This window comes from Scyliorhinus torazame, chromosome 15 (assembly GCF_047496885.1).
Source record: "Scyliorhinus torazame isolate Kashiwa2021f chromosome 15, sScyTor2.1, whole genome shotgun sequence".
Taxonomy (NCBI): Eukaryota; Metazoa; Chordata; class Chondrichthyes; order Carcharhiniformes; family Scyliorhinidae; genus Scyliorhinus; species Scyliorhinus torazame.
In genome coordinates, this window is record NC_092721.1 from 11,419,990 (window position 1) to 11,447,672 (window position 27,683).

General features: G+C 47.3%; 1 protein-coding gene across 15 annotated transcripts in view; it reads left to right on the forward strand.

Annotated features, from left to right (window-relative positions):
* The window catches only part of LOC140391521 (dedicator of cytokinesis protein 9-like), a 407,496-nt gene that overhangs the window by 365,048 nt on the left and 14,765 nt on the right, over positions 1-27,683 (forward strand). For all 15 annotated transcript variants that reach the window (XM_072476084.1, XM_072476085.1, XM_072476095.1 and 12 more), the window contains 5 exons: positions 8,085-8,207; positions 9,970-10,083; positions 12,737-12,883; positions 17,860-18,070; positions 26,432-26,622. In XM_072476084.1, the coding sequence (XP_072332185.1) occupies positions 8,085-8,207; positions 9,970-10,083; positions 12,737-12,883; positions 17,860-18,070; positions 26,432-26,622 (786 nt within the window). The remainder of the gene's footprint in view (positions 1-8,084; positions 8,208-9,969; positions 10,084-12,736; positions 12,884-17,859; positions 18,071-26,431; positions 26,623-27,683) is intronic.

A 27,683-nucleotide genomic window follows, 5' to 3' on the forward strand; every position in this document is an offset into this window, starting at 1 on the left:
CCTGTAATATCGGGGCCAACAGCTCCTTCTTCATCTCCTTTTTAAGCTCTTCCACGCAGCGTTTCAAAAACTCGTGTTGTTCAGGGCCCCATATTAAACTGCCACCTTCCGACGCCATCTTGGTTTTTGCTTGCCTTCCTTGCCGCTGCTCTAAAGGATCCACCGCAATCCGGCCACTTTCCTCTCCTTTTTCCATCCGTATCCAGGGGGGATTCCCTTCTGGTTTACCGCACAGTGCTTTTAGCCGTTAAAATTGCCGTTGGGGCTCTTATTAAGAGCCCAAAAGTCCGTTCCACCGGGAGCTGCCGAAACGTGCGACTTAGCTGGTCATCGCCGCACCCGGAAGTCCCAACTCCAAGTTTTTGACATCTTTCCGGAAGTATAGCTCTCCGAATTGGACGCAATAACCCGGCATTTCTTTCCAGGTGGTGGGTGGTTCCGCCAGCACTCTAAGTTGGAGGCAGCTTCAAGAGTGACTCCGATTTGTGGCAACCGTCTGTTTGAGCCGGAAAGGCTGGGTGCCACATTCGGTGCCTGGAGAGAGAAAGGTCAGGAGAGAGTGGGCGATTTATTCCTGGAGGGGCGGTTTTCCAGCCTGTAGGAATTGAAGGAGAAATTTGAGATGTCAGGCTCAGATATGTTTAGGTATCTCCAGGTGCAGAGCTTTGTTTAGAGGTGCTCTCGGAATTCCCAGTGGTGCCGCCATCAGCCTTATTGGAGAGGATTCTCTCCCATCGGGTTCTGAGGCGGGCGGTACGTCCTACATCCATGATCAGCGCAGAGGGGAAGAGTTGAGTTTAGTGCAGTGTTTTTCAAACTTTTTTTCCGGGGACCCATTTTTACCACCAAAAGGCCGACCTTCACGACCCACGCCGGCCGACCTTCGCGACCCACATCGGCCGACCTTCGCGACCCACGTCGGCCGACCTGCCCGACCCACCATTTTCTCTTACCTTGTTTGTTGCTGACAACAATGGAGGAAATGGTTTTGGGTCCCTTTGGCCCCCATGGTCCCTTTGGCCCCCCGAACGTGAAAAGAAAAGGCTGCGACCATACAAAAACAAATGCGGCTGCACTGCGCATTCGTGCCCAATCATCAATATGTATGCGCATAGGTTTGCGCATGCGCACCGATGATCGGGCACACATGCGCAGTGCGGCTGACTTTTCTTTAATCAGTTCCTGGCCATTTTGATGGCCGCTCGCAGCCGGCATTATTAAAAGCCGGCTGTTGCACGCGGATTTGCGTGATCGGGAGCGCCGCGACGGACCGCTCCGCGACCCTCCCGACACCCGCCCGTGACCCACTTGCGGGTCGCGCCCCCGTGTTTGACAATGCCTGGTTTAGTGGAAAGAGTAAAGGCTAAATGGGTGGCGGAGTTGCAGCCTATACTGGAGGAGGAGGTATGGAGGGAGGGGCTGTGGAGGGTGCACGCCATGTTGCCATGTGCGAGACTGTGCCTGATCCAGCTGAATGTAACGCGCTTGATTAGGCTAGGAGGAGGTGTTTTTTTGAGGGGGTGGAGGATAGTGTGAGCACTGGTGGAGAGGGCCCGCACGCCGCACACACATGTTCTGGTCCTGTTCCAAGCTGGTGGAATTTTGGCGGTCCATATTTAGCACCATGCCGGCGATCCTAAATATTGAGCTGGAGCCCTGTTCTTTGGTGGCTATCTTTGGAGTTTTGGATGTGCCAGAGCTGCGGATGGGGACTGACTTTGCCTTCGCCCTCGTTGGTGGTGCAGAGGCACATCCTGTTGGGTTGGAGGCTGGCAATGCCGCCGAGTGCCTTGGCCTGGTGAGGGGACCGAATGGACCTTTGCATCTCGAGGAGGTCAAATACACCATGAAGGGATCAATTGAAGGGCTCTACCGGAGATGGCGGCCGTTTATATTGCATTTCAGAGAGTTGGTCACTGTTAGCTGTTAGAGGGGTGTGGGGTGGGAGAATTTTATAATCTGTTATCCATTCAGTCCAGTTAATGTGGAATTTTTTTTCAGGAGGCAGCACATTTTTACGTTGGGAACAGACAGAATTGCATCACTGATCTTACGGTCCCAGTTGATGTTTTCACTGGACAGGAAGATCCCAGAATGGAACCCTGGCTCAAAGGACCGAAACATTTACTTTGTTTGATAAAACGTGGAGGGGAGAGAGTCCCACTAATTAGGTTTTTTTTACAAAATGTTGTATTGAGGCATTTATAATTTTAACAATTTTAAACATCAAATTTCAACGAGAACAAAAACACAACAATATATCCAACAACCCCCCCGAGCGCAGACCCCAGCCAACATGGCTTACATAAACAGTGCCGCCTTCCCCAGTGCCCCCTCCATTGGTTCTCCTGCCCTCACTCGTCTCTCCCATACCTCCCCTCCCCCCCGCTGACAGCTTAATGTTTCTCAAAGAAGTCGATGAACAGCTGCCACCTCCGAGCAAACTCCTGCAGCGAACCCCTCAAGGCGAATTTAATTTTCTCGAGTCTGAGAAACCCCACCATGTCGCTAACCCACACCCCTGACTTCGAGAGCTCCGAGTCCCTTCATCCTAGTAGGATCCGTCTCCGGGCCACCGGGAGGCAAAGGTCAGAACATCGGCCTCTCTCACCCCCCGGGCCCCCAGGTCTTCTGACACACCAAAGATCGCCACCTCTGGACTCGGCACCACCCTCAGTTGTAAGACCTCTGACATGACTTCTGCAATCCCCTGCCAGAAACCCCTCAGCCGTGGACATGGTTCACAGGAACCCCGCACAGTGCCCATACCTATGCTCCATCCCCTCAAAGAATCTGCTCACGCGGGCCACCGTCATGTGCGCCCTGTGGACCACCTTGAATTGTATTAGGCTGAGCCTGGCGCACAACGAGGGTGCATTGACTCGTCTGAGGACCTCCTCCCATAATCCAGCCTCCAACTCCCCACCCAGCTCTTCTTCCCACTTTCTCTTCATCTCTCCTATCAGGGCTATCTCCCACTCCATCAATTCCTTATAGATCTCTGAGACCTTCCCCACTCCTACTCCTGTTCTCGACACCACCTCATCCTGCAGTCCCCGGTGCGGCAGGTGCGGGAAGGTCGAAACCTGCCTCCACACAAAATCACTCACTTGTAGATACCGGAACCCATTCCCACCTGGCAACTCAATCTCCTCCTCCAAGCTTGGGAAACCTTCATCAAGAAACAGATCCCCAAATCTCTCGATCTCTGCCCGCTGCCACCTCCGAAACCCTCCTCATCCAGCCCCCCCCCCTTCCCGGGGCGAACAGGTGGTTATCACATATCGTTGCCCATACCGACACCCCTTCCAACCTCACGTGCTGCCTCCACTGTCCCCACACCCTCAGGGCTGCCACTACTACCGGCCTTGTACCGGAGTACCGAGCCGATGAGAATGGCCGAGGTGCCGTTAACAGTGCCCCCAAACTCGTGTCTTTAGACGAGGCTGCCTCCACCCGCTCCCACATCAACCCCTCCCCCACTGCCCACTCTCTAGTTAGTTTAACAACAAGGAAAGAACACTTATTAAACATGGAAAAATTGGATTATGATACAGTACTCCTTGACTCCTCCTTTAGCTTAACAATGCCACACTAGTTTTAGGATTAACATGGATTACAAAGTACATCTTGATCTACAACACATAGTCCCTTTTAAGCACACAGGATGAATGTGGGCAAATACACTCTCCACTCTGAATCCCAAGTGAACGTTTGTGGATGTCTCCTCCGAATCCCCCAGATGATTGTCACGTCAGAGTTTCCAAAGGCCGCTCTCAAGAAAACAACCAAGTTTTCCCAATTACATTTTAAATAAAGCTTCCGATCCACTTATAACAGTGAATTCAGTCCAGAATTTTATAACCCCTTTAGAATTTATTTTGTTTCAACTGCATTTACACAAACTTTGAGATCCAGCCACTGATTTCCATAGTTAGTTCAACTCACCTTCCACAGGCTGCAGTAAAATCTCACAAACCTGAAAATCACTTCAGATATCATTCTGACATCTCAGCCTTATTCTCAGCTCGGTCTGACTTTACTGGAAAGTGTTCTGTTCTCGTACCATCAACCGCAGACTTGTTGGAAACTTAATTTCTCTTGTTTCCTTAACTGGATGCACTTCAGATTTCTGCACACGGTTCCTTAACCATTACTCCATGTATGGTTTTCCATCTAGCAAAGCTGAGAGAGGTGTTCCACCTCTAGCCTTCAAAACCAACTGCTTCTAGCAGAGCTCTGAGAGCTGCTTTCTCCAACTGCAATCAAATAAGCTACCTGAAACTGAAAAAACTTGCTTCTCTACCGTATAAGGCCCCAGTTGCTAAGCACCGCACACATGTTATGCCTTTATTCTTCACACCGTAGCCCTCTTTAAGCACCAGAGAAAAACAGTTGGAACTTAACCAACCAACCCCCCCCCCCCCCCACACACACACACACACAAACACCTAACTATAGTTTTTACTCTTCCAGCCACAGAAACATTGAATTAAACCCACTTAAAATTATGCCTTCTAATATTTACCAATACAAATTTAATTCCCTTAAAACTATATTTGTTTTCCTGTGTAACTAATGTAGGATTTTAGATATATTGGATTATAAACACATGGCAATTTAAGGGTGAACAACCTGGGGTTAGACTGTGGTTGTCATGGTTTTAAGAAGAACCTTGTTTTGCAAGACCAGAAGGCTTTTAGGAGCCTGAGGTGAAATTAACCAGAGTGATGTGTTTTCAACCTGGGCTAATGCAGTGCTGTTTGACTAGCGGGAGTCCCTGGGGAGTTGACTTGTTTTCATCTTGGGGAGATGATGTCATTGCTGGGTGAAGCTCTGGTATTCAGACATTTTGAGAAAGCTTTTTGAGTTGAGTTCTAATCTGTCTACCCTCTTCGACCACAAGAAAGGTCATTTGCTCTCACAGTAGGATAGTTTAAAATAGAGAATAATTGTATTTAAAGCAGAGTAGACTTGCCTGAGGGCAAGGGGAAAGCTAAAAGAAATCAGTTGAAACAGCTTTTCGAAGACATCCAGCCAGAGTCTGCATTGATCTTAACAGGAGCCAAATCTGTTCTGGAAAACAAATATTACTCTGTGTCAGTGGGATGGATTGAGAGCTGTATTTTCTTTCTTTCTTTTTATTTAATTGTGAATAAAGATAGTAATTAAGGATATTGAGCATAGAACATACAGTGCAGAAGGAGGCCATTTGGCCCATCGAGTCTGCACCGACCCACTTAAGCCCTCACTTCCACCCTAACCCAATAACCCCTCCTAACCTTTCTTTTGGGACACTGTGGTTTAGCATGGCAAATCCACCTAACCTGCACGTCTTTGGACTGTGGGAGGAAACCGGAGCACCCAGAGGAAACCCACGCAGACACGGGGAGAACGTGCGGATTCCGCACAGACAGTGACCCAGCAGGGAATCGAACCTGGGACCCTGGAGCTGTGAAGCCACTGTGCTAACCACTTTGCTGCCGTGCTGCCCTTTTTTTTTCTTTTTTTTTTTAACTTCGAATCTTCCCTACAGAAACACTCATATCCTGCCCTCACCAACTACTCACCTTTGTATTTACTATGTTGAGTAGTATTGTTTAAGGGTAATTGTAAGCTATTTTCAGGTCTGATGTTAAAGGGGGCGATTCTCCGATATGGAGGCCAAGTGTTCGCGCCATCGTGAACGCCGTCGCGTTTCACGACAGCGCAAACAGGGCCCGGGCACGACCTATTCTGGCCCCCACAGGGGGCCAGCATGGTGCTGGAGCGGTTCACGCCTTAGGCGTGCGCCAACCCACGCATACGCAGTCAGGGCAGCCCAATCCTGCGCATACGCAGTTGGGCCGCGGCATTCTGCGCATGTATGGGGAACGTCTATGCACGCCGGCCCCTCACCAACATGGCGGCGGTGTTCCTGGGGCCGCGCGCGCAAGGAGGTAGGCCCGGGGGGGGGGGGGGCGGGAGAGGCCGGCCCGCTGATCGGTGGGCCCCGATCGCTGTTCAGACCCCATCGGAGGCCACCCCGGTGAAGGAGCCCCCCTCCCTCCCCCACAGACCGCCCCTCCAGTGTTCCCACAGAGCTCCCTCCGGCAGCGACCAGGGGTGGACGGCGCCGTCGGGAACCTGTCGTGTCGTAGCGGCCGCTCGGCCCATCCGGGCCGGAGATTTGCCGGTTCTCCGAGCGGCCCGGTGCGAATCGCGCGCCGCTGGTTTCCGGGGGGTGGGAGAATCGCGTGCGGGGGTCGGGGCAGCGTGGCGCGATTCGCGTGGCGCCCCGGCGTGGGGGGGGGGGAGAATAGCGGCCAAAGAGTTTAATGTTGTTTTAATCAAGTTTTGTTTAAAAATACCAAATACCTAATTTTTTGTGCAGTCACCCCTTTCCTCACAGTCTTACAAAATGAATTATAATATTGGGATTTGGGCCCAGTTCCCTCACCACTGTTGGGGTCTGGGCTGGGATCCTAATACCTAACACAAGAGATCGGCATCAGGGGAGAAATTCTCCTGAAACGGCGCGATGTCCGCCGACTGGCGCCCAAAACGCCACCAATCAGACGGGCATCGCGCCGCCCCAAAGGTCCGGAATGCTCCGCATCTTTGGGGGCCGAGCCCCAACATTGAGGGGCTAGGCTGACGCCGGAGGAATTTCCGCCCCGCCAGCTGGCGGAAACGGCCTTTGTTGCCCCGCCAGCTGGCGCGGAAATGTCATCTCGGGGCGGCGCATGCACGGGAGCGTCAGCGGCCGCTGACAGTTTCCCACGCATGCGCAGTGGAGGGAGTCTCTTCCGCCTCCGCCATGGTGGAGACCGTGGCGGAGGCGGAAGGGAAAGAGTGCCCCCACGGCACAGGCCCGCCCGTGGATCGGTGGGCCCCGATCGCGGGCCAGGCCACCGTGGGGGCACGCCCCGGGGCCAGATCGCCCCCCGCCCCCCCCAGGAGCCCGCCCACGCCGCCTTGTCCCGCCGTTCAAAAGGTGGTTTAATCCACGCCGGCGGGACAGGCAATTTATTGGCGGGACTTCGGCCCATCCGGGCTGGAGAATCGAGCAGTGGGGGCCCGCCAACCGGTGCGGCGTGATTCCCGCCCCCACCGAATCTCCAGTGCCGGAGACTTCGGCAACCGGTGGGGGCAGGATTCACGCCAGCCCCCGGCGATTCTCCGACCCGGCGGGGGGTCGGAGAATGACGCCCCCGATTCTGAACATCTTTCACAGAATGAAATGCTGTACATTAGCATGACATAGGGAAGGCTAATGATCGATTTAATAGAGATAGACTGTTTCCAGTGGCAGGTGTGTTATCTGGAGATTTGAGGTGATTAATAAAAGAACCATAGAGGAGATAAGAAAGAAAAAAAAGATTTGTATTTCTAGATCGCTTTTCAGGGCTACCAGATGCCTCAAAGTGCTTTTCTGCCAATGAAGTACTTCTGAAGTAATCCCCGTTGGAATGTAGGGAAGCACTGTTGCCAATTTGCTCACGGTAAATTCCCACAAACAGCAGTGTAATAGTGATCAGATAATCTGTTTTTAGTGATGTTGATTGTGAGATATAAATCAGTTTATCATCTCAACTGAAGGCTGGTACCCTCTGACAGCGTAGCAGTCCTTCAATACTGCACCTTCATTTTTGTGCTCGAGTCCTGGGGTGGGGCTTCAACCTGGAACCGTGTGATTAAGAGGCGAGAGTGCCACAGCTGGAAAGCAAATGAGGGGAACTTCCTTCTTTTTGGTGTGGCCTGGCTGGAGTACAGTGACCGAAATAACGGCGGAAGAAGATTAGGTAATAACTTTCAAAAGGGAACTCAATAAAGGCTTGAAAAGGGAAAATTAGCAGAGCTATGGGGAAAGAGCAAGGGGAATGGGGGTAAGTGGATAGCTCTCTCCCGAGAACCAGCAGAGGCGCAATGTGCTGAAGTCTTTTGCGCTGTACAATTCTATGAGAGGTAAAACCAGATAGTGCGAGAAATACTCAGCAGGGCTTTTAGCATCTGTGGAGAAAGAATGAGAGTCAATGTTTCATGTAATCTTTCATGTTAAGTGTTTGAATACTGATGCCTTTCTAATTTTGATATTTGAACAGGATGTTCTGATGGAGTTGTTGGAGCAGTGTGCTGATGGACTTTGGAAGGCTGAACGCTACGAGCTTATTTCTAATGTCTACAAGCTAATTATTCCAGTTTATGAGAAAAGGCGTGAATTTGAGGTAAGTCCCGTTTAGCCCTCGCAAAAGTTACAGGGATATAGGACAAAATGCACAAATAATGGGCAGGTCTAACCAAGACTAATCTTCGAACAAGTAGTGCCAGATTAACCTTATTATTGTTTTAAAGGTGGAGAAGTGTACAGGCCTATGTACTTTGTTGGGGGGGGAACAAAAATCAATGTTTTATGTGGGTGGTGATTCCTTTACAAACTAGGATCCAAGTTCTGGTTAAAAAAAAAAGGTTCTGATTAAGGGGGGGATGAAAATAGGCTGTATTAGATAAGGACAGGGAACTCAGTATACAGGTAATTAGGTAATAGGGCGTGGGCAGTAGGGGACATTGTTTTTAGGTTTTTGCGTGTGTCGGCCCATGCGGTTATTTAAGACATGTTAAACTGTGTAAATTACAAATGCTTCAATAAAATATTTTCTTAAAAAAAAAGGTTCTGGTAAGTGACCATGGGACCAGGTTGCTTTGGGGATGAACATAGGAAAAAGGGTGGACACGTTAATTATAGGAGTGATTATAAGGGGCGGTTCTCTATTCAAACAGTTCAGTTCAGGAGCAAAGGGCATTTCAGTTGAAATTCTGAGTGTTGGCTAAAATAGTTAAAACTCTTATTAACTGAAGGATTCGACCAACAATAAGTTTAATTTCTGATATTGCCGAGCCCAAGAACTCTCAGGTCGTTGACCTGTACCAAGACTAAGTGGTTAATCTCCCAATATCTGACCTGAGGGTTTTGGGGTGTAAATTAGCAGGTGGTGAAGGAAAGTGGAGTTAATACATTCAATTTAGCGTGTAAGTAACTATGTCCATTGTGTTTTGATTACCTTTATTGTCGCTGACATTTTAAGGTAGACATTATTGTAGTTCCTGGTCTTTGACTTTTCTGTGGTAAAATGCTTTTGTTTCAATCATGAACCTTCTGGCTTTATTGTTTGAGTAAACACCTGGGTTTTCGAGTTCTTAAAAAAAAAACCTGATAACATTACTGATCTCTACCGAGATCATAACAGAAGGAGAAAAAAAACAGATTGAGGTGGATGATACAAGAACTGAGATGCTCTACCCATCAGAACGGATGGGACAGCCTGGGACTCCTTTCTCCATAAAAGGAAAGGTTGAGGGACGACCCAAAGGAGATCTTTGTAATTATGAAAAAGTTTGATAGGTAGATGTCGGGATGTTTCCATGTGGGGGTGGGGGGAGGGGGACAAATAATGCTCTTTAAATCAAAGAAACAAAATGAGGGAAATTATTCTCTTTGCCTATTGAATCATAGAATCATAGAATTTACAGTGCAGAAGGAGGCCATTCGACCCATCAAGTCTGCACTGGACCTTGGAAAGAGCACCCTACCTAGGCTCACACCTCCACCCTATCCCCACACCTCCACCCTATCCCCGTAACCCCACCTAACCTTTTCTTGGACACTAAGGGCAGTTTAGCATAGCCAATCCACCTAACCCTGCACCTCTTTGGATTTTGGGAGGAACCCGGAGGAAACCCACGCAAACACAGGGAAAACGTGCAGACTCCGCACAGACAGTGACCCAAGCCAGGAATCAAACCCATAGTGCTAACCACTGTATTACCGTGCTGCCTGAAATTGTGATTGATTGATTGATTTGATTTATTGTGACATGTACCGAAGTACAGTGAAAAGTATGTTTCTGCGGCCGAGGGAACGTAAATTGTGCCGAGTGAATTCGTAAGGAAAGATATTCAGTCTGTCCCTTTTTATTGTTAATCTTGCAGAAACTTGCCCATCTCTATGATACGCTTCACCAAGCTTACAAGAAGATTGCGGAAGTCATCCAAACAGGAAAACGACTCCTTGGCACCTACTTTCGGGTAGCCTTTTTTGGGCAGGTAATTAATTGTCTGCTTTCTGTTTCATGTCTATAATTGACCAGTTTCTGTAGAGCGCAACTTGAAACTTAACTGCAGTAAAGCAGGGACTGATCTGTCCTTCGAAAAGATTTGATAGTTTTTGGACAAAAACTCTCAACGTTTTGATAGTGTAAAATTGAGAAACTGTTTCCATTGGCGGGGGCGGGGAGCATGCGGTAATCACAGGTAATCTTTGAAAGAACCAGGGGGAGAGTGCGTTTCAGGAAAGATATTTTTATGATCAGTGGTAACTTTCAAAAAGGAATTGGATAGAGACTTGAAAACTGCAGGACTGTGGGGAAAGAGCAGGGGTCGTGGGACTAATTAGACACCTCTTTCAAAGGGGCAGAATAGGGGTGCAGGGCAGAATGGCCTGCTGCAAGATTTCTGTCCGTAATTCTGATTGTTCATTCTCATTGTTGGTCTCCCAAATACTTGCAGCCTAATTTATTTAAAGATGTTCTGAATTAAAATTGGACCAACGTGTGATTCATGAAGTTACAGAATGAATTTTGTATTATTCTGAAGTTAATTCAGTGGAAGGGTTTGAGGCAAGGTGGGGGATGTTCGTGACCGTGTTTGAGGAGTTGTTCGTCGCGGTGGGGGGGGGGAGGTGGTGAAAAAGGGGAAAGATTTGTACAAACTGCATAGCCGTTTGTTGGGAAGCCTGTTTCCCGAATTGTTTATGCGTTGTAACTTTTTATATACGTTTGTAATAAAATACATTTAACTTCTGAAGTTAAGTTGTAAACAAGTGGAAATGGGAATGAATGTGCTCAGAAGTCTATGGGGGAGCTAAAAACAGATTTAAGTTGAAAACACTTCTTAATCTTAATTAACAATGCCTATTTTTTTTTAATTTAAATATTGATTTGAATTTTTTTATTAACTAAATGCCTTACTATTCATAGCATTTGTGTTGAGTTGCAACATCTCATTAATGCATTCTTTCCACTCTTTCCCCCTCTTAAAGGCAGCGGTAAGTTGTGCATTAAGTTGGGTCCTATCGTGTGAGCGTTTAATATGCCTTGGTGTGGCCTTGTTCGTTTGTGTCTGAAGTCATCTGCTTTGCCATCATAACAATGTAGCTAAATATAGAGGGTAGAAGCGGTGCATTGGGAACACCATCCACCGCCTTGTCTTGTTCATAGTGGTGCATGTAGAGGAGTGCAAAACAATTTGGCTGACTCTGCAATCCACTTTGCATTCAATAAAATCACCAGTCCATTTAAACAAGAATTGTAGCAAACACAGTCTTAAAAATCACCGAAGCATTGTCATGTTTGATGTGGGCTTTTATTTGTCGTTAGGTTTGCTGTGTTCTTTAGTTTTAGGCGATTCCTCTAACGTGACTGCTAGGAATAAATGTGATTATCATTTTGTTCTTTGTTTTTATTAACCTTCATAGCAATACCAGTTTACAGACAATGAGAGAGATGTGGAGGTAAATCAATGATGGTATCACACATAATGCAGTAAAGCTGACTGCATTAAAGGCACTCTGATTTGATGTGGGTAGTTTTGTCAGTCTATCAAAAATGCACATTGTCCATGCTTCATTAAAACTCTTGTACATCACTCATTATATTCGATTAGTGACATGATACTTCCTGCACCCAGGTGTATTGCAGTATTTGTCTACACTTTAGACTGGTTCAACTCTGTGTGCTGCATTTAGTTTCCCCAACTGTTCCTTTTCTCATCCGTCCCTATCTTCGATGCTATCCATAATGTCTCAATATACCGGGCCCTAAATGTGACCTGAATCTGGACAAAACACTACCCGAGTCACACAATGTGGACTGCTTTTGGGGGCTGCTGGTACTGAGGTATCTAGAGGGTTACGGCAGCCAACAGCACACAGGAGCAAAAGCCTTGCTTACTGTTTGGAGAAGCAGGACTTGCATCCAAGAGCCGACCTTTGTTTCAAAGAGCAACATGTCATTAAAACCTCTGACATTGCACAGAACATAAAAACCATTGTACCCGATCCCTCGCTTAACAGAAATGGGAAGAATTGACCGTAAATCTTCGCAGCCAGATGCATCTTAACTTTAAGTTGCGTTTAAAAAAAAAAAGGGAGTTTTCACAATTCTTACATTATTTTAAAATGAACCTTTTCTGCATATTTTTAATTCATTCGGTTGCAAAGGAAGATTTGCGATTGGTCCCGTTTGTCAATCCCTTTCTGTTCAAGATTTGTCAGTCTTATGTTCTGACCTTGTACTAACCTGAAAAGCAGTCTGGTGTTGTGGAAAACTGACACTGAGTTCTCATCTTAATGCCATTGGAAGAAAAATGAGACCTGGATTCTTCTCCCCAAAGGAACTGGAAAAGTGTATTCATAAAAAAAAAAAAACAAGATTACCTGGCAATGCAGCATTGACTGGATTGAATCCTTACAACATGTAGCTGGAGATGAGAATCGCTGTATATTCACGGCTATTCCTCCCAAAAATTATTCAGAATCAGTTGGCTTTAATGGTGCACTTGGGGAAATTTGGAGAATCTTTTGTTCGCTTTTGTTTGTCTTTTTCAAAGCTTTTTTGAGTTGACTTTGGTTCATCACCCAACATATCTGCTGAAAGAGAATGCTTTTCTCACATGACGTACTTAGCATCGTTTTTAACAGGGGTTTTTTGAAGATGAGGACGGCAAGGAATACATTTACAAAGAGCCAAAACTGACCCAGCTGTCTGAGGTGTCCCAGCGACTTCTGAAACTTTACTCAGACAAGTTTGGCCCAGAGAACGTGAGGATGATTTACGATGACGGCAAGGTGAGGAGAGCAACATTTCAAAATATCTGCCTTCTTTGCCAATTCTCTTTTCTCAGCTCTCCCTTGTCACTTAATCTCATGCAACCTGTTGCCTCTTTTGATGCATTGCTTCCCTTAAGGATCTCAGTGGGCGTCCTTCCGGGAGTTTCCAAAATTTCAACATTTCTGGAAGATATGACGTGTACAAAATGTTCATCTAGCATTGTCGATTGTTTTAAGATTAGAAAAAATATTTTATCAACTCCTACATTCATTTTGCTGATTAATGTTACAAGACCGGCTTTTGAAAGACTTTTTGGATCCAAAAATGTGGGAGAAATTAGGTAAACAGGACCCTTGTCTAATTGGCAAAAGAATTAAAGGAAAAATGATGTCCTCACTGCTCGTGGTTAGAAAAAGTTAACATGCTTCATTAACTGCATTAGCAGAATATCCACCCATGGAATAATAAACAACACCTTCCAAATCCACACCCTCTGCCACTTAGAACGGTGGGAGGAAGCCTGTGGCCCAGGGCCAGCACAGCCTATCTGGGTTCTGAGTGCGGCCTACCAGACATTTTGTTCACCGTTGCCCATGTGCAGGGTTGCCACATTCCGCTGGTTTCTATCGGTGTAAACTTTTTCCTACCTACGGTAAGACTAAAGTGATGCACAGGTAAAGCAAGGTCACATGAAGTGAGGTGTGTGCAGATTGCTCACAACATTGACTGTGAGAGCTGTGCGCTCCCTCAATCAAGTGTAAATATTTATTTTTATACTACTTGGGATTGTTTTCAGTTCTATTAATATACAAATGATGAAGCATTTTCTACAACTCGTTATGAAATATTCAGCGTGTATTAAATGTATTTAATCTTATTCAAGGGTCCTGGCTAGTGAACAAGCCCCGATTTCAACTTTCACTGACATAGAAGGACATGTGAAGCGCACACATGGGAACACCACCACCTACAAGTTCCCCTCCAAGTCACGCACCATCCTGACTTGGAAATACATCGCCGTTCCTTCTCTGTCGCTGGGGCGAAATCCTGGAACTCCCTCCCTAACAGCACTGTGGGTGTACCTACACCATAGGGACTGCAGTGGTTCAAGAAGGAGACTCACCCACCACCTTCTCAAGAAATGAAATGAAAATCGCTTATTGTCACAAGTAGGCTTCAAAAATGAAGTTACTGTGAAAAGCCCCTAGTCGCCACATTCCGGCGCCTGTTCGGGGAGGCTGGTACAGGAATTGAACCGTGCTGCTGGCCTGCCTTGGTCTGCTTTAAAAGCCAGCTACTTAGCCCTGTGCTAAACCAAGAGCATTTAGGGATGGGCAACATATTCTGGCCTAGCCTGCACCCAAGAATGAATTAGAGAAAAACTCCCCTCAGCTGCGATGTGAGGCCAGGAGCATCGTGTTCTGTTCGGCGCCCGGCGCCAACCTCATTTAGAAGCTCTCCTGCTATTCACGGAGAATAGCGGGAGGTGCACCAAGTGCAGGGGTGGGTGGAATCACACCCTATGTTTCGAGTCCAATATGACTCTTCTTTGTAACACTTACTAAACTAGATGGTTTCTGTGACCATCAATGATAGTTTCATAGCTTTATAGTCCAGCTTATATAGATTGAATTTAAATTGCACAAATTGCCATGGTGGGATTCAAAGCCATATCCCCAGAGTATTAACCCCTGGGTCCCTGGATTACAAACACAGTAACATTACCACAATGCCCCCATCGCCCCTTCTCGTTGCTTACTGCAAAACTGTGAAATTCTGTCTTCCACCCCCATATAGTTCTTAAACGAGGAGGGAGAGGTGAGGAGGTTTAGGGAGGGAATTCCAGAGCTTGGGGCCCCAGCAGCTGAAGGCACGGTGAGCGATTATTATCAGGGATATGATGTGGAGATGCCGGCGTTGGACTGGGGTGAGCACAGTAAGAAGTCTTACAACACCAGGTTAAAGTCCAACAGGTTTGTTTCAAATCAATCGCTTTCGGAGCTCCTTCGGTGAGCCTTACGTCAGTGGTAGGGAAATTACTGGAGAGAATTCTTTGAGACACGATCTACTCCCATTTGGAAGTAAATGGACGTATTAGCGAGAGGCAGCATGGTTTTGTGAAGGGGAGGTCGTGTCTCACTAACTTGATAGAGTTTTTCGAAGAGGTCACAAAGATGATTGATGCAGGTAGGGCAGTGGATGTTGTCTATATGGACTTCAGTAAGGCCTTTGACAAGGTCCCTCATGGTAGACTGGTACAAAAGGTGAAGTCACACGGGACCAGGGGTGAGCTGGCAAGATGGCTACAGCACTGGCTAGGTCATAGAAGGCAGAGAGTAGCAATGGAAAGGTGCTTTTCTGATTGGAGGGCTGTGACCAGTGATGTTCCGCAGGGATCAGTGCTGGGACCTTTGCTGTTCGTAGTATATATAAATGATTTGGAGGAAAATGTAACTGGTCTGATTAGTAAGTTTGCAGACGACACAAAGGTTGGTGGAATTGCGGATAGCGATGAGGACTGTCAGAGGATACAGCAGCATTTAGATTGTTTGAAGATTTGGGCGGAGAGATGGCAGATGGAGTTTAATCCGGACAAATGTGAGGTAATGCATTTTGGAAGGTCTAATGCAGGTAGGGAATATACAGTGAATGGTAGAACCCTCAAGAGTATTGAAAGTCAGAGAGATCTAGGTGTACAGGTCCAAAGGGGCAACACAGGTGGAGAAGGTAGTCAAGAAGGCATACGGCATGCTTGCCTTCATTGGTCGGGGCATTGAGTATAAGAATTGGCAAGTTTTGTTGCAGCTGTATAGAACCTTAGTTAGGCCACACTTGGAGTATAGTGTTCAATTCTGGTCGCCACACTACCAGAGGAATGTGGAGGCTTTAGAGAGGGTGCAGAAGAGATTTAGCAGGATGTTGCCTGGTATGGAGGGCATTAGCTGTGAGGAGCGGTTGAATAAACTCAGTTTGTTCTCACTGGAACGATGTAGGTTGAGGGGCGACCTGACAGAGGTCTCCAAAATTATATGGGGCACAGACAGAGTGGATAGTCAGAGGGTTTTCCCCAGGGTAGAGGGGTCAATTACTCGGGGGCATAGGTTTAAGGTGCGATGGGCAAGGTTTAGAAGAGATGCACGAGGCAAGTTTTTTTACACAGAGGGTAGTGGGTGCCTGGAACTCGCTGCCGGAGGAGGTGGTGGAAGCAGGGACAATAGTGACAGTTAAGGGGCATCTTGACAAATACATGAATAGGATGGGAATAGAGGGATACGGACCCTGGAAGTGTAGAAGATTGTAGTTTAGACGGGCAACATGGTCGGCACGGGCTTGGAGGGCCGAAGGGCCTGTTCCTCTGCTGTACTTTTCTTTGTTCTTTGTTCCTCAGGTGAATGAAGAGGTATGTTCCAGAAACATATATACAGACAAATCTGGCCTGGGCTTGCGAAATCCTACCAATTGTCCTGGCTTGAGACAATTCACACCTTTTTAACCTGGGGTTACCCCTATCTCTGGATCTGTTAAGACTTAATTTCCTGCAAATGCTTGCCTTCAAAGCATTGTCTGGCATCTTTGACTTTGTCTATATATATTTTTCTGGAACATACCTCTTCATTCACCTGAGGAAGGAGCAGTGCTCCGAAAGCTAGTGATTTGAAACAAATCTGTTGGACTTTAACCTGGTGTTATCAGGGATATGTCAGGGATTCTCAAGAGGCCAGAATTGGAGGAACACCGAGATCTTGGAGTGTGTTGGCTGGAGGGGATTTCAGAGATGGGGAGGGCTGAGGTCATCCGTGTGTATAACGAAAGAGCAGTGGCCCCTACATGAAAATTAAATGAAATGAAATGAAAATCGCTTATTGTCACAAGTAGACTTCAAAGGATGTTACTGTGAAAAGCCCCCAGTCGCCACATTCCGGCGCCTGTTCAGGGAGGCTGGTATGGGAATTGAACCGTGCTGCTGGCCTGCCTTGGTCTGCATTCAAAGCCAGCGATTTAGCCCTGTGCTAAACCAGCCCCCCAGTGCCGCAATGGCCCGCTTGTCTTTGCTCTGAACAACAGTCATTCACCACACAAATATCAAGTGAAAGGATTGGCCGATTAACCTGCCATTCATGGGGCTGAGTCGGTTGGAAGGCAGCATCTTGGGAAATAAGAGAGAATTTACATTTATATAATAATTATTATTATTAGTGTCACAAGTAGGCTTATACTAATACTGCAATGAAGTTACTGTGAAAATCCCCTAGTCGCCACACACTGGCACCTGTTCAGGTACACTGTGAACGGCACGGTAGCACTGTGGTTAGCACTGTTGCTTCACAGCGCCAGCGTTCCAGGTTCGATTCCCGCTTGGGTCACTGTCTGTGCGGAGTCTGCATGTTCTCCCCATGTCTGTGTGGGTTTCCTCCGGGTGCTCCGGTTTCCTCCCACAAGTCTTGAAAGACGTGCTTGTTTGGTGAATTGGACATTCTGAATTCTCCCTCAGTGTACCCGAACAGGCGCCGGAATGCGGCGACTAGGGGCTTTTCACAGTAACCTCATTGCAGTGTCAATGTAAGCTTACTTGTGACAATAAAGATTATTATGATTATTGAAGGAGGAATCAGAATGACCACATCACCTGCCTGCACATCTTTCGGGACTCATGGGAGGAAACCGGAGCACCCGGAGGAAACCCACGCAGACACAGGGAGAACGTGCAGACAGTGACACAAGCCAGGAAAGGAACCCGAGACCCTGACGTCGTGAAGCAACAGTGCTAACCACTGTGCTACCGTGCCACCCTGGATGCTATTCATGTCCACCTTTCTGCCATTCATAATGGCACAATCTGTCTTCCTTACTATAGCTAGATGCCTTCATTCATTTCAATGTGTCTTGTACTCTTTTTTTAAGTTATGTGTTCCTCATTCAAAATGATAAACTGTCCTAGACATAAAGCCACAGATTATATTTACTCCAGAGAAGTTATATTCTTTTTGAAAAGGTCAACCCAAAAGACTTGGACTCGAAATATGCCTACATACAAGTGACATACGTGACCCCATATCTTGAAGAGAAGGAGTTGCTGGACAGAAAAACAGATTTTGAGAAAAGTCACAATATCCAGCGGTTTGTGTTTGAGATGCCGTTCACCATATCGGGAAAGAAACAAGGAGGAGTTGAGCAACAGTGCAAGAGGAGAACAATTCTAACAAGTAAGTGCCATTTCTCACCACTTTGTCTTACCACAAAACAAAATTCCCAGAGTGTTGCTTCACCTCCCCGGCATTGCCCATCCGGAAAAGCCTCGATTTCGGAATTTCCGTCCGTGTTTTCAAAACTCTCCATGGCCTTGTTCCTCCTATCTCTGTAATCTCCTCTCGCCAACAACACTCCAAGATCAGTGCGCTCCTCCAATCCTGGCCTCCTGAGCGTCCCCAATTATTTGCTTGACCATTGGCAGCCGTGCCTTCAGTCGCCTGGGCCCCCGAGTTCCGGGATTCCCTCCCTAAATCTCTCCGCCTCACTCTCCTTTCAGAAACAGATTGAAGTCCACATTTTTGACCCAGGTTTTTGGCCATCAACCCTACTACCAGCGATGAGAGGTTTGTCTGACCAGCGATGAGGGTTTTGTCTTACCAGCGATGAGGGGTTTGTCTTACCAGCGATGAGGGTTTTGTCTTACCAGTGATGAGGAGTTTGTCTTACCAGCGATGAGGGTTTTGTCTTACCAGCGATGAGGAGTTTGTCTTACCAGCGACGAGGGGTTTGTCTTACCAGTGATGAGGGTTTTGTCTTACCAGCGATAAGGGTTTTGTCTTACCAGCGATGAGGGGTTTGTCTTACCAGCGATGAGGAGGTTTGTCTTACAAGCGATGAGAGGTTTGTCTTACCAGCGATGAGAGGTTTGTCTTACCAGCGATGAGGGGTTTGTCTTACCAGCGACGAGGGATTTGTCTTACCAGCGACGAGGGGTTTGTCTTACCAGCGACGAGGGGTTTGTCTTACCAGCGATGAGGAGGTTTGTCTTACAAGCGATGAGAGGTTTGTCTTACCAGCGATGAGAGGTTTGTCTTACCAGCGATGAGGGGTTTGTCTTACCAGCGACGAGGGATTTGTCTTACCAGCGACGAGGGGTTTGTCTTACCAGCGATGAGGGTTTTGTCTTGCCAGCGATGAGGGTTTTGTCTTACCAGCGATGAGGGTTTTGTCTTAGCAACGATGAGGGTTTTGTCTTCCAAAGATGAGGGTTTTGTCTTACCAAAGATGAGGGGTATGCCTTATGAAGACAAATTGAGCAGTTTAGGCCTATACTCTCGAGTTTAGAAGAATGAGAGGAGATCTAATTGAGGTAATTGACAAAGTAGCGGATGCTTCCTCTTGTGGGACAATCTAGGAGAGGTTGCAGTTTAAGGATAAGGAGTAGCAGATTGAAAATGGAGATGAGGAGAAATTACTTCTCCCAAAGGGTCGTGAATCTGTGGAATTCACTCCCCCAGAGTGCAGTGGATGCCGGGGCTTTGAATAAATTTAAGGAGGAGGTAGACATCATTTTATTTAGTAATGGAACAGGTTGAAGGAGAATGGGCGAGAAAGTGGAGTTGAGGCCAGAATGAGATCGGCCATGAGCGTATGGAATGTCGGAGCGGGTTCGAGGGACTCCCACTCCTGCGCCTAGTTCTTATGTTCTTATCTCGTTCTCTGTGGCTTGGTATCAAATTTAGTCTAATAATGCTCCTGTGAATTTTTAATATCTTAAAGGTGCTGCATAAATGCAGATCGTTGTATAGCTAACATCTGCCTCAACTTTTCAGCAAAGTGAAATTATTCTTTGTTTTTGATGCTAAACAACTGACCAACTCCCCAAGATGCACCTCGAGTATGATCTGTCGAAATTATTTATGTTGTCACTGTATATGAAATCTTTTTTGCTGGTTTAAAGTTATCAGAATCAATACAAAACAAATTGCAGGAGGGATTATCAATAAGTGTTCTTTAAATGTTGCCCACACGTTGGATCATCACTGTCTGAAGTGGGGATCTAGTGAGCAGTGGGTGGTATCCCTGCCTCTGGGCCAGAAACTCCGGGTTTGAGTCCCGCGCCAGGACATGATGGCCAAGGATGGTGTATTCACAAAGTGGTCAAAGAGGTTAAATGTCAACTGGTAAAATCCTTCCAGTCACACCAATGGCTGGTGGCAATTACGGGAGAGATTCCTGATTCTTTATTCGTTCATGGGATGTGGGCATCACTGGCTGGCCAGCATTTATTGCCCATCCGTGAGGGAATTTAAGAGTCAACCACTTTGTTGTGGGTCTGGAGTCACGTGTAGGTCAGACAGGGTAAGGACGGCCGATTTTCCTCCTCTAAAGGACATTAGTGTAGCAGATGGGTTTTTACAACAATCGGCAATGGTTTTAAGGTCCTCATGGAGACTTTTAATTCCAGGTTTTTTTTTTAAATTGAATTCAGATGCCACCACCTGCCCTGTTGGGTTTCGAACCTGGGTCCCCAGAGCATTACCCTGTGTCTCTGGATTACTAGACCTGTGACAATACCACTACGCCACTGCGTCCCCAATAATGGTCCGCCATGTTTGATGCGGAGTGACGACAAGGTAGCAACCTGTTCCAGGAAAACATTTGCTATGGGAACAGGTGACAATCTGCCTTGTGCACTGCTGGGTGCAGGAAGTGAAACAACAACCAACCAATCGGGTGTGGCATCAAGGAGCCTGAGCAAAACTGGAGTCAAAGGAAATAGGGGGAAACTCTCTGCTGGTTGGCGTCATACCTAGCACAAAGAAAGATGTTTCTGGTTATTGGAGATCAATCATCTCAGTCCCGGGACATCACTGCAGGAGCTCCTCAGACCCAACCACCTTCAGTTGCTTCGTCAATTACTTTCCTTCCAACATAAGATGTGGGGCTGTTCGTTGTTGACTGCACAATGTTCAGCATCATTCGCGACTCCTCATACACTGAAGCAGTCCACATGCAAATACAGCAAGACCTGGACAATATCCAGGCTTGGGCTGACAATTGGCAAGTAACATTTGCGCCACACAAGTGCCAGACCATCACCCCTTTACATTCGATGGCATTACCATCACTGAATCTCCCACTATCAACGTCGTAGGGATTGACTTTAAGCAGAAACTGAACTGGACTAGCCATATAAATACTGTGGCTACAGAGCAGGTCAGAGGCTGGGAATCTTGCGGCAAGTAACTCAGCTCCTGACTTCCCAAAGCCTGCCCACCATCTACAATGCATAAGTCAGGAGTGTAATGGAATACTCTCCACTTGCCTGGATGAGTGCGGCTCCAACAACACTCAAGAAGCTCGACACCATCCAGGTCAAAGCAGCCCCGCTTGATTGGCACCCTAACCACAAAAGGAAGAGTCAGGGGATCACCCTGCCCTGTCCCGACCACCCAGGGATCCCCAATGGCCTAGAAAAAAAAACAGGTGTCTGTGTGGACCACGTCTGTGTGGACCAGTACTAAAAGGCGCCCGGTTGAGGCCTCACTGGGGAGGCCGTTAATTACCTGGAGCCCAGAGAATCCGGCGCATCTCTACATAATAGACTCATTTAAAGGGCGAGATCCAGATCGCGAGATTCAACGGCCTTATCGCGTCACCAAGTCTGGTGCAACATGGCCGGTAAGTCCCGCCCTCAGCCTCTGACCTGTTCTTGCAGCCACACTATTTATATGGCTAATCCATTTCAGTTTCTGAAATGGTAACCCCCCCCACCCCCAGGATGTTGATTGTGGGGGATTCCGTGATGCTAATGCCATTGAATGTCAAGGAGCGATGGTTAGATCCTCGCTTGTTGTGGATGGTCATTGCCTGGCACCTGTGTGGTGTAATGTTACTTGCCACTTGTCAGCCCAAAGCCTGGATATTGTCCAGGTCTTGCTGCACTTGGACACCCAAATTGGACACTGCTTCTGTATATGAGGAATCGTGAATGGAGCTGAGCATTGTGCGATCCTCAGCAAACACCCCACATCTGACCTCGTGTCTGAAGGAAGGTCATTGACGAAGCAGGTGAGGATTGTTGGGCCTAGGACACTACCCTGGGGAACTCCTGTCGTGATGTGCGGGACTGAGGTGATTGGCCTCCAACAATCACAACCTTCCTTTGTGCTAAGTATGACTTCAACCAGCTGAGTTTTCCCCGATTCCCGTCGACTCCAGTTTTGATCCCATACTTTTTAAAATAAATATTTTTATTCTCCTTTTTCACATTTTCATCATATTTACAACAACAAATAATTAACAATAACAACAAATGCAACGGCAATCCCCTCATCCCACCCACCCTCAAACAGCTGCCAACATTTTGAATGGAAAGACTAATGAAAAGGAATCATCATTAATTTATATATTCCAAACCCCCCCCACCAATGGTCGATGTCATCCAATTCATGAAAATGCATGATGAACAAGGCCCATGAGCTGTAAGAACCCTTCCATCCTCCCCCTCAACTCGAATTTTACTTTCTCGAGTGTTAGGAATCCGGCAGGGCACAGGGCGGAGGAGCCGGTCTCCGCCCCAAGAGGACCCACCTTCGGGCAATCAGTGAGGCGAAGGCTAAGACATCTGCCCCCGCACCCGCTTCCAACCCTGGCCGATCCGACACCCCGCATATGGCTTCTCGGGGACCCAGTTCGAGTCTCACGTGCACTACCCTTGAGATTACCCTAAAGACCTCCCTCCAGTTTTGGGCAGGACCAAAACATATGAACGTATCGATGCAATGCTTGATCAAATGCTGCCTCATGTCAAGGATAGTCACTCTTGCCTCACCAGGGTGGGATATCATAAGCCAGGAGGGTCTGAACAAAGGACTCGGTCTTCGATATGGGGAATTGGGAAAGAATCACAGAAAGACACTTGCAAGTTGTTTAATCTCGAGGACGATTAAGGATGAGCAATAAATGCGGATCTTGCCAGCAATACCCACATCCCCTGAATGAATAAAAATAACTCCACAAGAGTGTCTTGTGGAATTGTTCCTTATCGATATGAAGATCTGAAACGTAAACCTGGGACTAGGAAAAGGAAGAATTTGCATTTATATTGCACCTTTCATAACCACAAGCTATCGTAAAGGGTTTTACAGCCAGTGCAGTATTTCTGAAGTGTACTCACTGTTGCAATTTAGGAACAAGATAATGCCCAAAACAACCTTTCCCAATCATGCGTTGCAGTTGGGTAATTGAAGAAGTCTTACCCATAGTCCAATATCCGGTGTTGTTATGGAATGGTGCCAGCTGATGATCTTGGCTTTATCTTCCACACAGAAACCTCACGTAACAAATGCTGTGCTGAGTGTTTTAATGAGTATTTGATGACTCCTGTAAAAGAAAATCTTCACTCTATTTTATAGTCAGCTACACTTCAGTATTCATTAAAGTGAAATCTAATTAGCTTGTGTGTATGTATTTATCAGTTCCCAATTCCTGTCATAATTCATTGATTACATGTTCACTTTGCCTGTTCACCTCTAGATTTGATTAATCCAAAGTCCTGACTGTATCCCGTTTCTATCCTTCGCAAAGTATTACTTGGCTGTCCCCCAGGTTGTCTTGTGCAAAGTCCCACCGCCTCAACCCTGCTCTTATCCTACATTGGTTCCCCAGCCCCAAGAGAATTAAATCAACATCCCTGATCTTCAAATTCCTCCATTACCTCACCCGCTTTACTGACTGTATCACCACGACATTCACCAACCTTTCAGCCCCATCTCTTCAACCTCCATTTAGGGGGCGGTGGTGACATTGTCACTGGACTAGTAAACAGTGGGCTAAACAGCTGGCTTGTAATGCAGAACAAGGCAGTAGCGCAGGTTCAATTCCCGTACCAGCCTCCCCGAACAGGCGCCGGAATGTGGCGACTGGGGGCTTTTCACAGTAACTTCATTGAAGCCTACTTGTGACAATAAGCGATTATTATTATTATATTATTATTATTATCTGAAGGCCCAGGATAGTCCTTTGGGGACATGGATTGAAATCCCCACACCACAATGGTGGAAATTAAATTCAATTTAAAAAGACCAGCCCAATGTTGTGTAATATAGTCATAATGTTGGAACTAAGGCAGTGAATCGTTTCGTTTGAATTTTATTGAATTGCATACAGAAAAGAAGATGTTGACAACCTTTGGCTCACTTTTCTCTCGGACCTTTGGTCAAATCGGGCTGTTTCTTCTGTTGTTGATCGCAGATAATCAGTTGGTGGAACCAATGTCCCGATGTGGAGGCCATTGTCTAAGTTAACAATTCACAGGGCAAGGTCACAAAGGTTCAGAAAAATAATAATCGCTTATTGTCACAAGTAGGCTTCAATGAAGTGACTGTGAAAAGCCCCTAGTCGCCACATTGAACGCACTGCTGGCCTTGTTCTACATTACAAGCCAGCTGTTTATCCCACTGTGCTAATCCAGCCCCTAAAAGCATTGAAAATTCAAACGCTCTGAATGCTCCATCAGTTTAGGAATAACTCACACCTTGGGCGAAATTATCTGGAAACGGCTCGATGTCCGCCGACTGGCGCCCAAAACGGCGCCAGACGGGCATCGCGCCGCCCCAAAGGTGCGGAATGCTCCACATCTTTGGGGGCCGAGCCCCAACATTGAGGGGCTAGGCCGACGCCGGAGGAATTTCCGCCCCGCCAGCTGGCGGAAAAGGCCTTTGTTGCCCCGCCAGCTGGCGCGGAAATGACATCTCCGGGCGGCGCATGCGCGGGAGCATCAGCGGCCGCTGACAGTTTCCCACGCATGCGCAGTGGAGGGAGTCTCTTCCACCTCCGCCATGGTGGAGACCGTGGCGGAGGCAGAAGGAAAAGAATGCCCTCACGGCACAGGCCCACCCGCGGATCGGTGGGCCCTGATCGCGGGCCAGGCCACCGTGGGGGCACCCCCCAGGGTCAGATCGCCCCGCGCCCCCCCCCCCCCCCAGGACCCCGGAGCCCGCCCACGCCGCCTTGTCCCGCCGGTAAGGTAGGTGATTTAATTTACGCCGGCGGGACAGGCAATTTATCGGCGGGACTTCGAGAATCGAGCGGGGGGGGGCCCGCCAACCGGCGCGGCCCGTTTCCCACCCCCGCCGAATATCTGGTGCCGGAGACTTCGGCAACCGGCAGGGGCGGGATTCACGCCAGCCCCCGGCGATTCTCCGACCCGGCGGGGGGTCGGAGAATGTCGCCCCTGATGTGCAATGCTTACTCAAGTTCACTGAATATGTCTCGCGTTTTTCATCTTGCGTTTCCCCTCTGTCTCCGATATGCGCCGACTTTCGAAGGAGGCAGCACCATTTTCTATTGACTTGTGCCAGGTGCAGCAGTCCTTGAACTGCAATTTGATATCAACAGGTTCCTAAGTGAAGCCTTCAGAATCTTTCAATGTCTATGCGCTTCCCTAATTCTGTCATCCTGAGCATTCTCGATTTTCCTCATTCCATTATTAATGGCCTTACCTTCGGCTGCCTACATCCTAAACTCTGGAATTTCATCGCTAAACATAGGAACGGGATGATGTTCTGCCATCCTGATCATGCTTGATCTGGAACTTAACTCTTTATAAATCTCTCTGCCTCTCTACCTGTTCCCGCTCCTTTAAGATGCCCTTAAAACCCAACTCTTTGAGCAAACGTTTGGCCATCATTTCTAATATCTCCTTTTGCCCTGGAGCGTTTTGCCATGTGAAAGGTGCAGCATACATGAAAGCAATTATTGGTAAATGTGATCTCGGGGAGATGGTGGTGTTGTGGTAATGTCACTGGACTGGTAATCCAGAGGCCGCGGGAAAATGCTCTGGCGACATGGGTTCAAGTCCCACCAGGGCAGCTGATGGAATTTAAATTCAATTATAAAATCTGGAATTGAAAATTAGTCTAAGTATTGCTGACCAGGAAATCATCGTTGATTGTTGTAAAAACCCATCTGGTTCACTAATGTCCTTTAGGGAAAGAAATCTGCCGTCCTTACCCGGTCTGGCCTGCATGTGACTCCAGACCCACAGACAATGTGGCTGACTCTTAACTGCCCCTCTGAAATGGCCTCGCAAGCCACTCAGCCAAACTAGAATGAAAGGTCATAGTTTTAGGATAAGGGGCAGCAGATTTAAAAAAACATGAGGCAAAATTACTCCTCTCAAAGGGTCGTGAATCTGTGGTTGTCAGGACATTGAGTAAATTTGAGGAGATAGACAGATTTTTAGTTAGTAACGGGTTGAAGGGTTATGGCGAATGGGCAGGAAAGTGGTGCTGAGGCCGAGAGAAGATTGTATTGAACGGCGGAGCAGGCTCAAGGGGCTGAATGGCCCGCTCCTGCTCCTCGTTCTTATGTTCAAGTGTGATTAGGGATGGGCAGCCGATGCTGGATTTCCAGCCACACCCACATACCACCAAAGAATAAACCAAAAAAACTCTAGTCAGCAACAACTGCAGTTGATGTCTCCACTTGGGAGATACCTCCCATCCATGGTTTGAGGTGTTTTTCTCAAATCTTTCAATGTCTCTGTTAGAATGTTTCTGATGGAAATGATCTTTAATCTTTGTTAGCCATGCACTGCTTTCCCTATGTGAAGAAGCGCATTCCCGTCATGTACCAACAACACATCGACCTGAATCCTATCGAGGTGGCAATCGATGAAATGGGCAATAAGGTGACAGAACTACAAACATTGTGCTCCTCTTCAGATGTCGATATGATCAAGTTGCAGCTGAAGCTCCAAGGCAGTGTCATCGTACAGGTGATTCTTCTCTCTTTGATGATTCCTATGTAAATACAAGACAGGAGAGCGTTTCAATAGTGGGAGCAATTGGGAATTTGTGTTTCAAAATGTGCTGGCCAGTTAACTCGCTTATGTTTGAGGACATTAGTTGGTTTCTTAGTAAAATGAGTATTTATTGATGTGCAAAAACTTTTTTAAAAGGTGCCAGTGCACCTGGGAAAATGAACACTGTTTGAAGGCCCGGCCTGAACCAGCACAATTGATGGAATCTTGACGTGGGGGTGTGGCCTGATTAGTGGGCGGGGCCTGATCCAATGACGTGAATCGTAAACCAGCAAAACACACAAACGTTAACAGGTTTTGGCTGTGACTCACCTGCATTTGAAGTTATGGGCGGCAGGGTAGCACAGTGGTCAGCACCGTTGCTTCACAGCGGCAGGGACCCGGGTTCGATTCCCGGCTTGGGTCACTATCTGTGCAGAGTCTGCACGTTCTCCCCGTGTCTGCGTGGGTTTCCTCCGGGTGCTCCGGTTTCCTCCCACAGCCCAAAGACGTGCAGGTTAGGTGGATTGGCCATGTCCAAAAAAAAAAGATTAGGTGGCTTTATTGGGTTACGGAGATAGGGTGGAAGTGAGGGCTTAAGTGGGTCGGTGCAGACTCGATGGGCCAAATGGCCTCCTTCTGCACTGTATGTTGTATGTTCTATGTACTTGCAACACTAATAAAAATTATTACTATAAGTTCCCCAATTGTTTGAGCTTTTTCAGCTTATAACACAATTGAGTGTAGTTTCAGTGCAACCTGGGCAAAGTGATAAACTGCGGCAAGTAGGACCTGAACCTCAATACGTTTGGGTAATAAAGATTATTATTATTATTCACGTGGTGTTTGTTCGCTAGCCTGGGCTTCTGGCCTTTCCATTGTTCATTGAAAAACCTGGAGAATGGTGAACTTGGGAACAATGTAACGAGAGATAGTCAATGAGAAGAATGATAGAACAGAAGATAGACCTAGTTTGGTAGAGAAATAACAAAAAGTCCAAACGGTGAGACAGAGAGGCAAGAGTTGACCGGAACTTT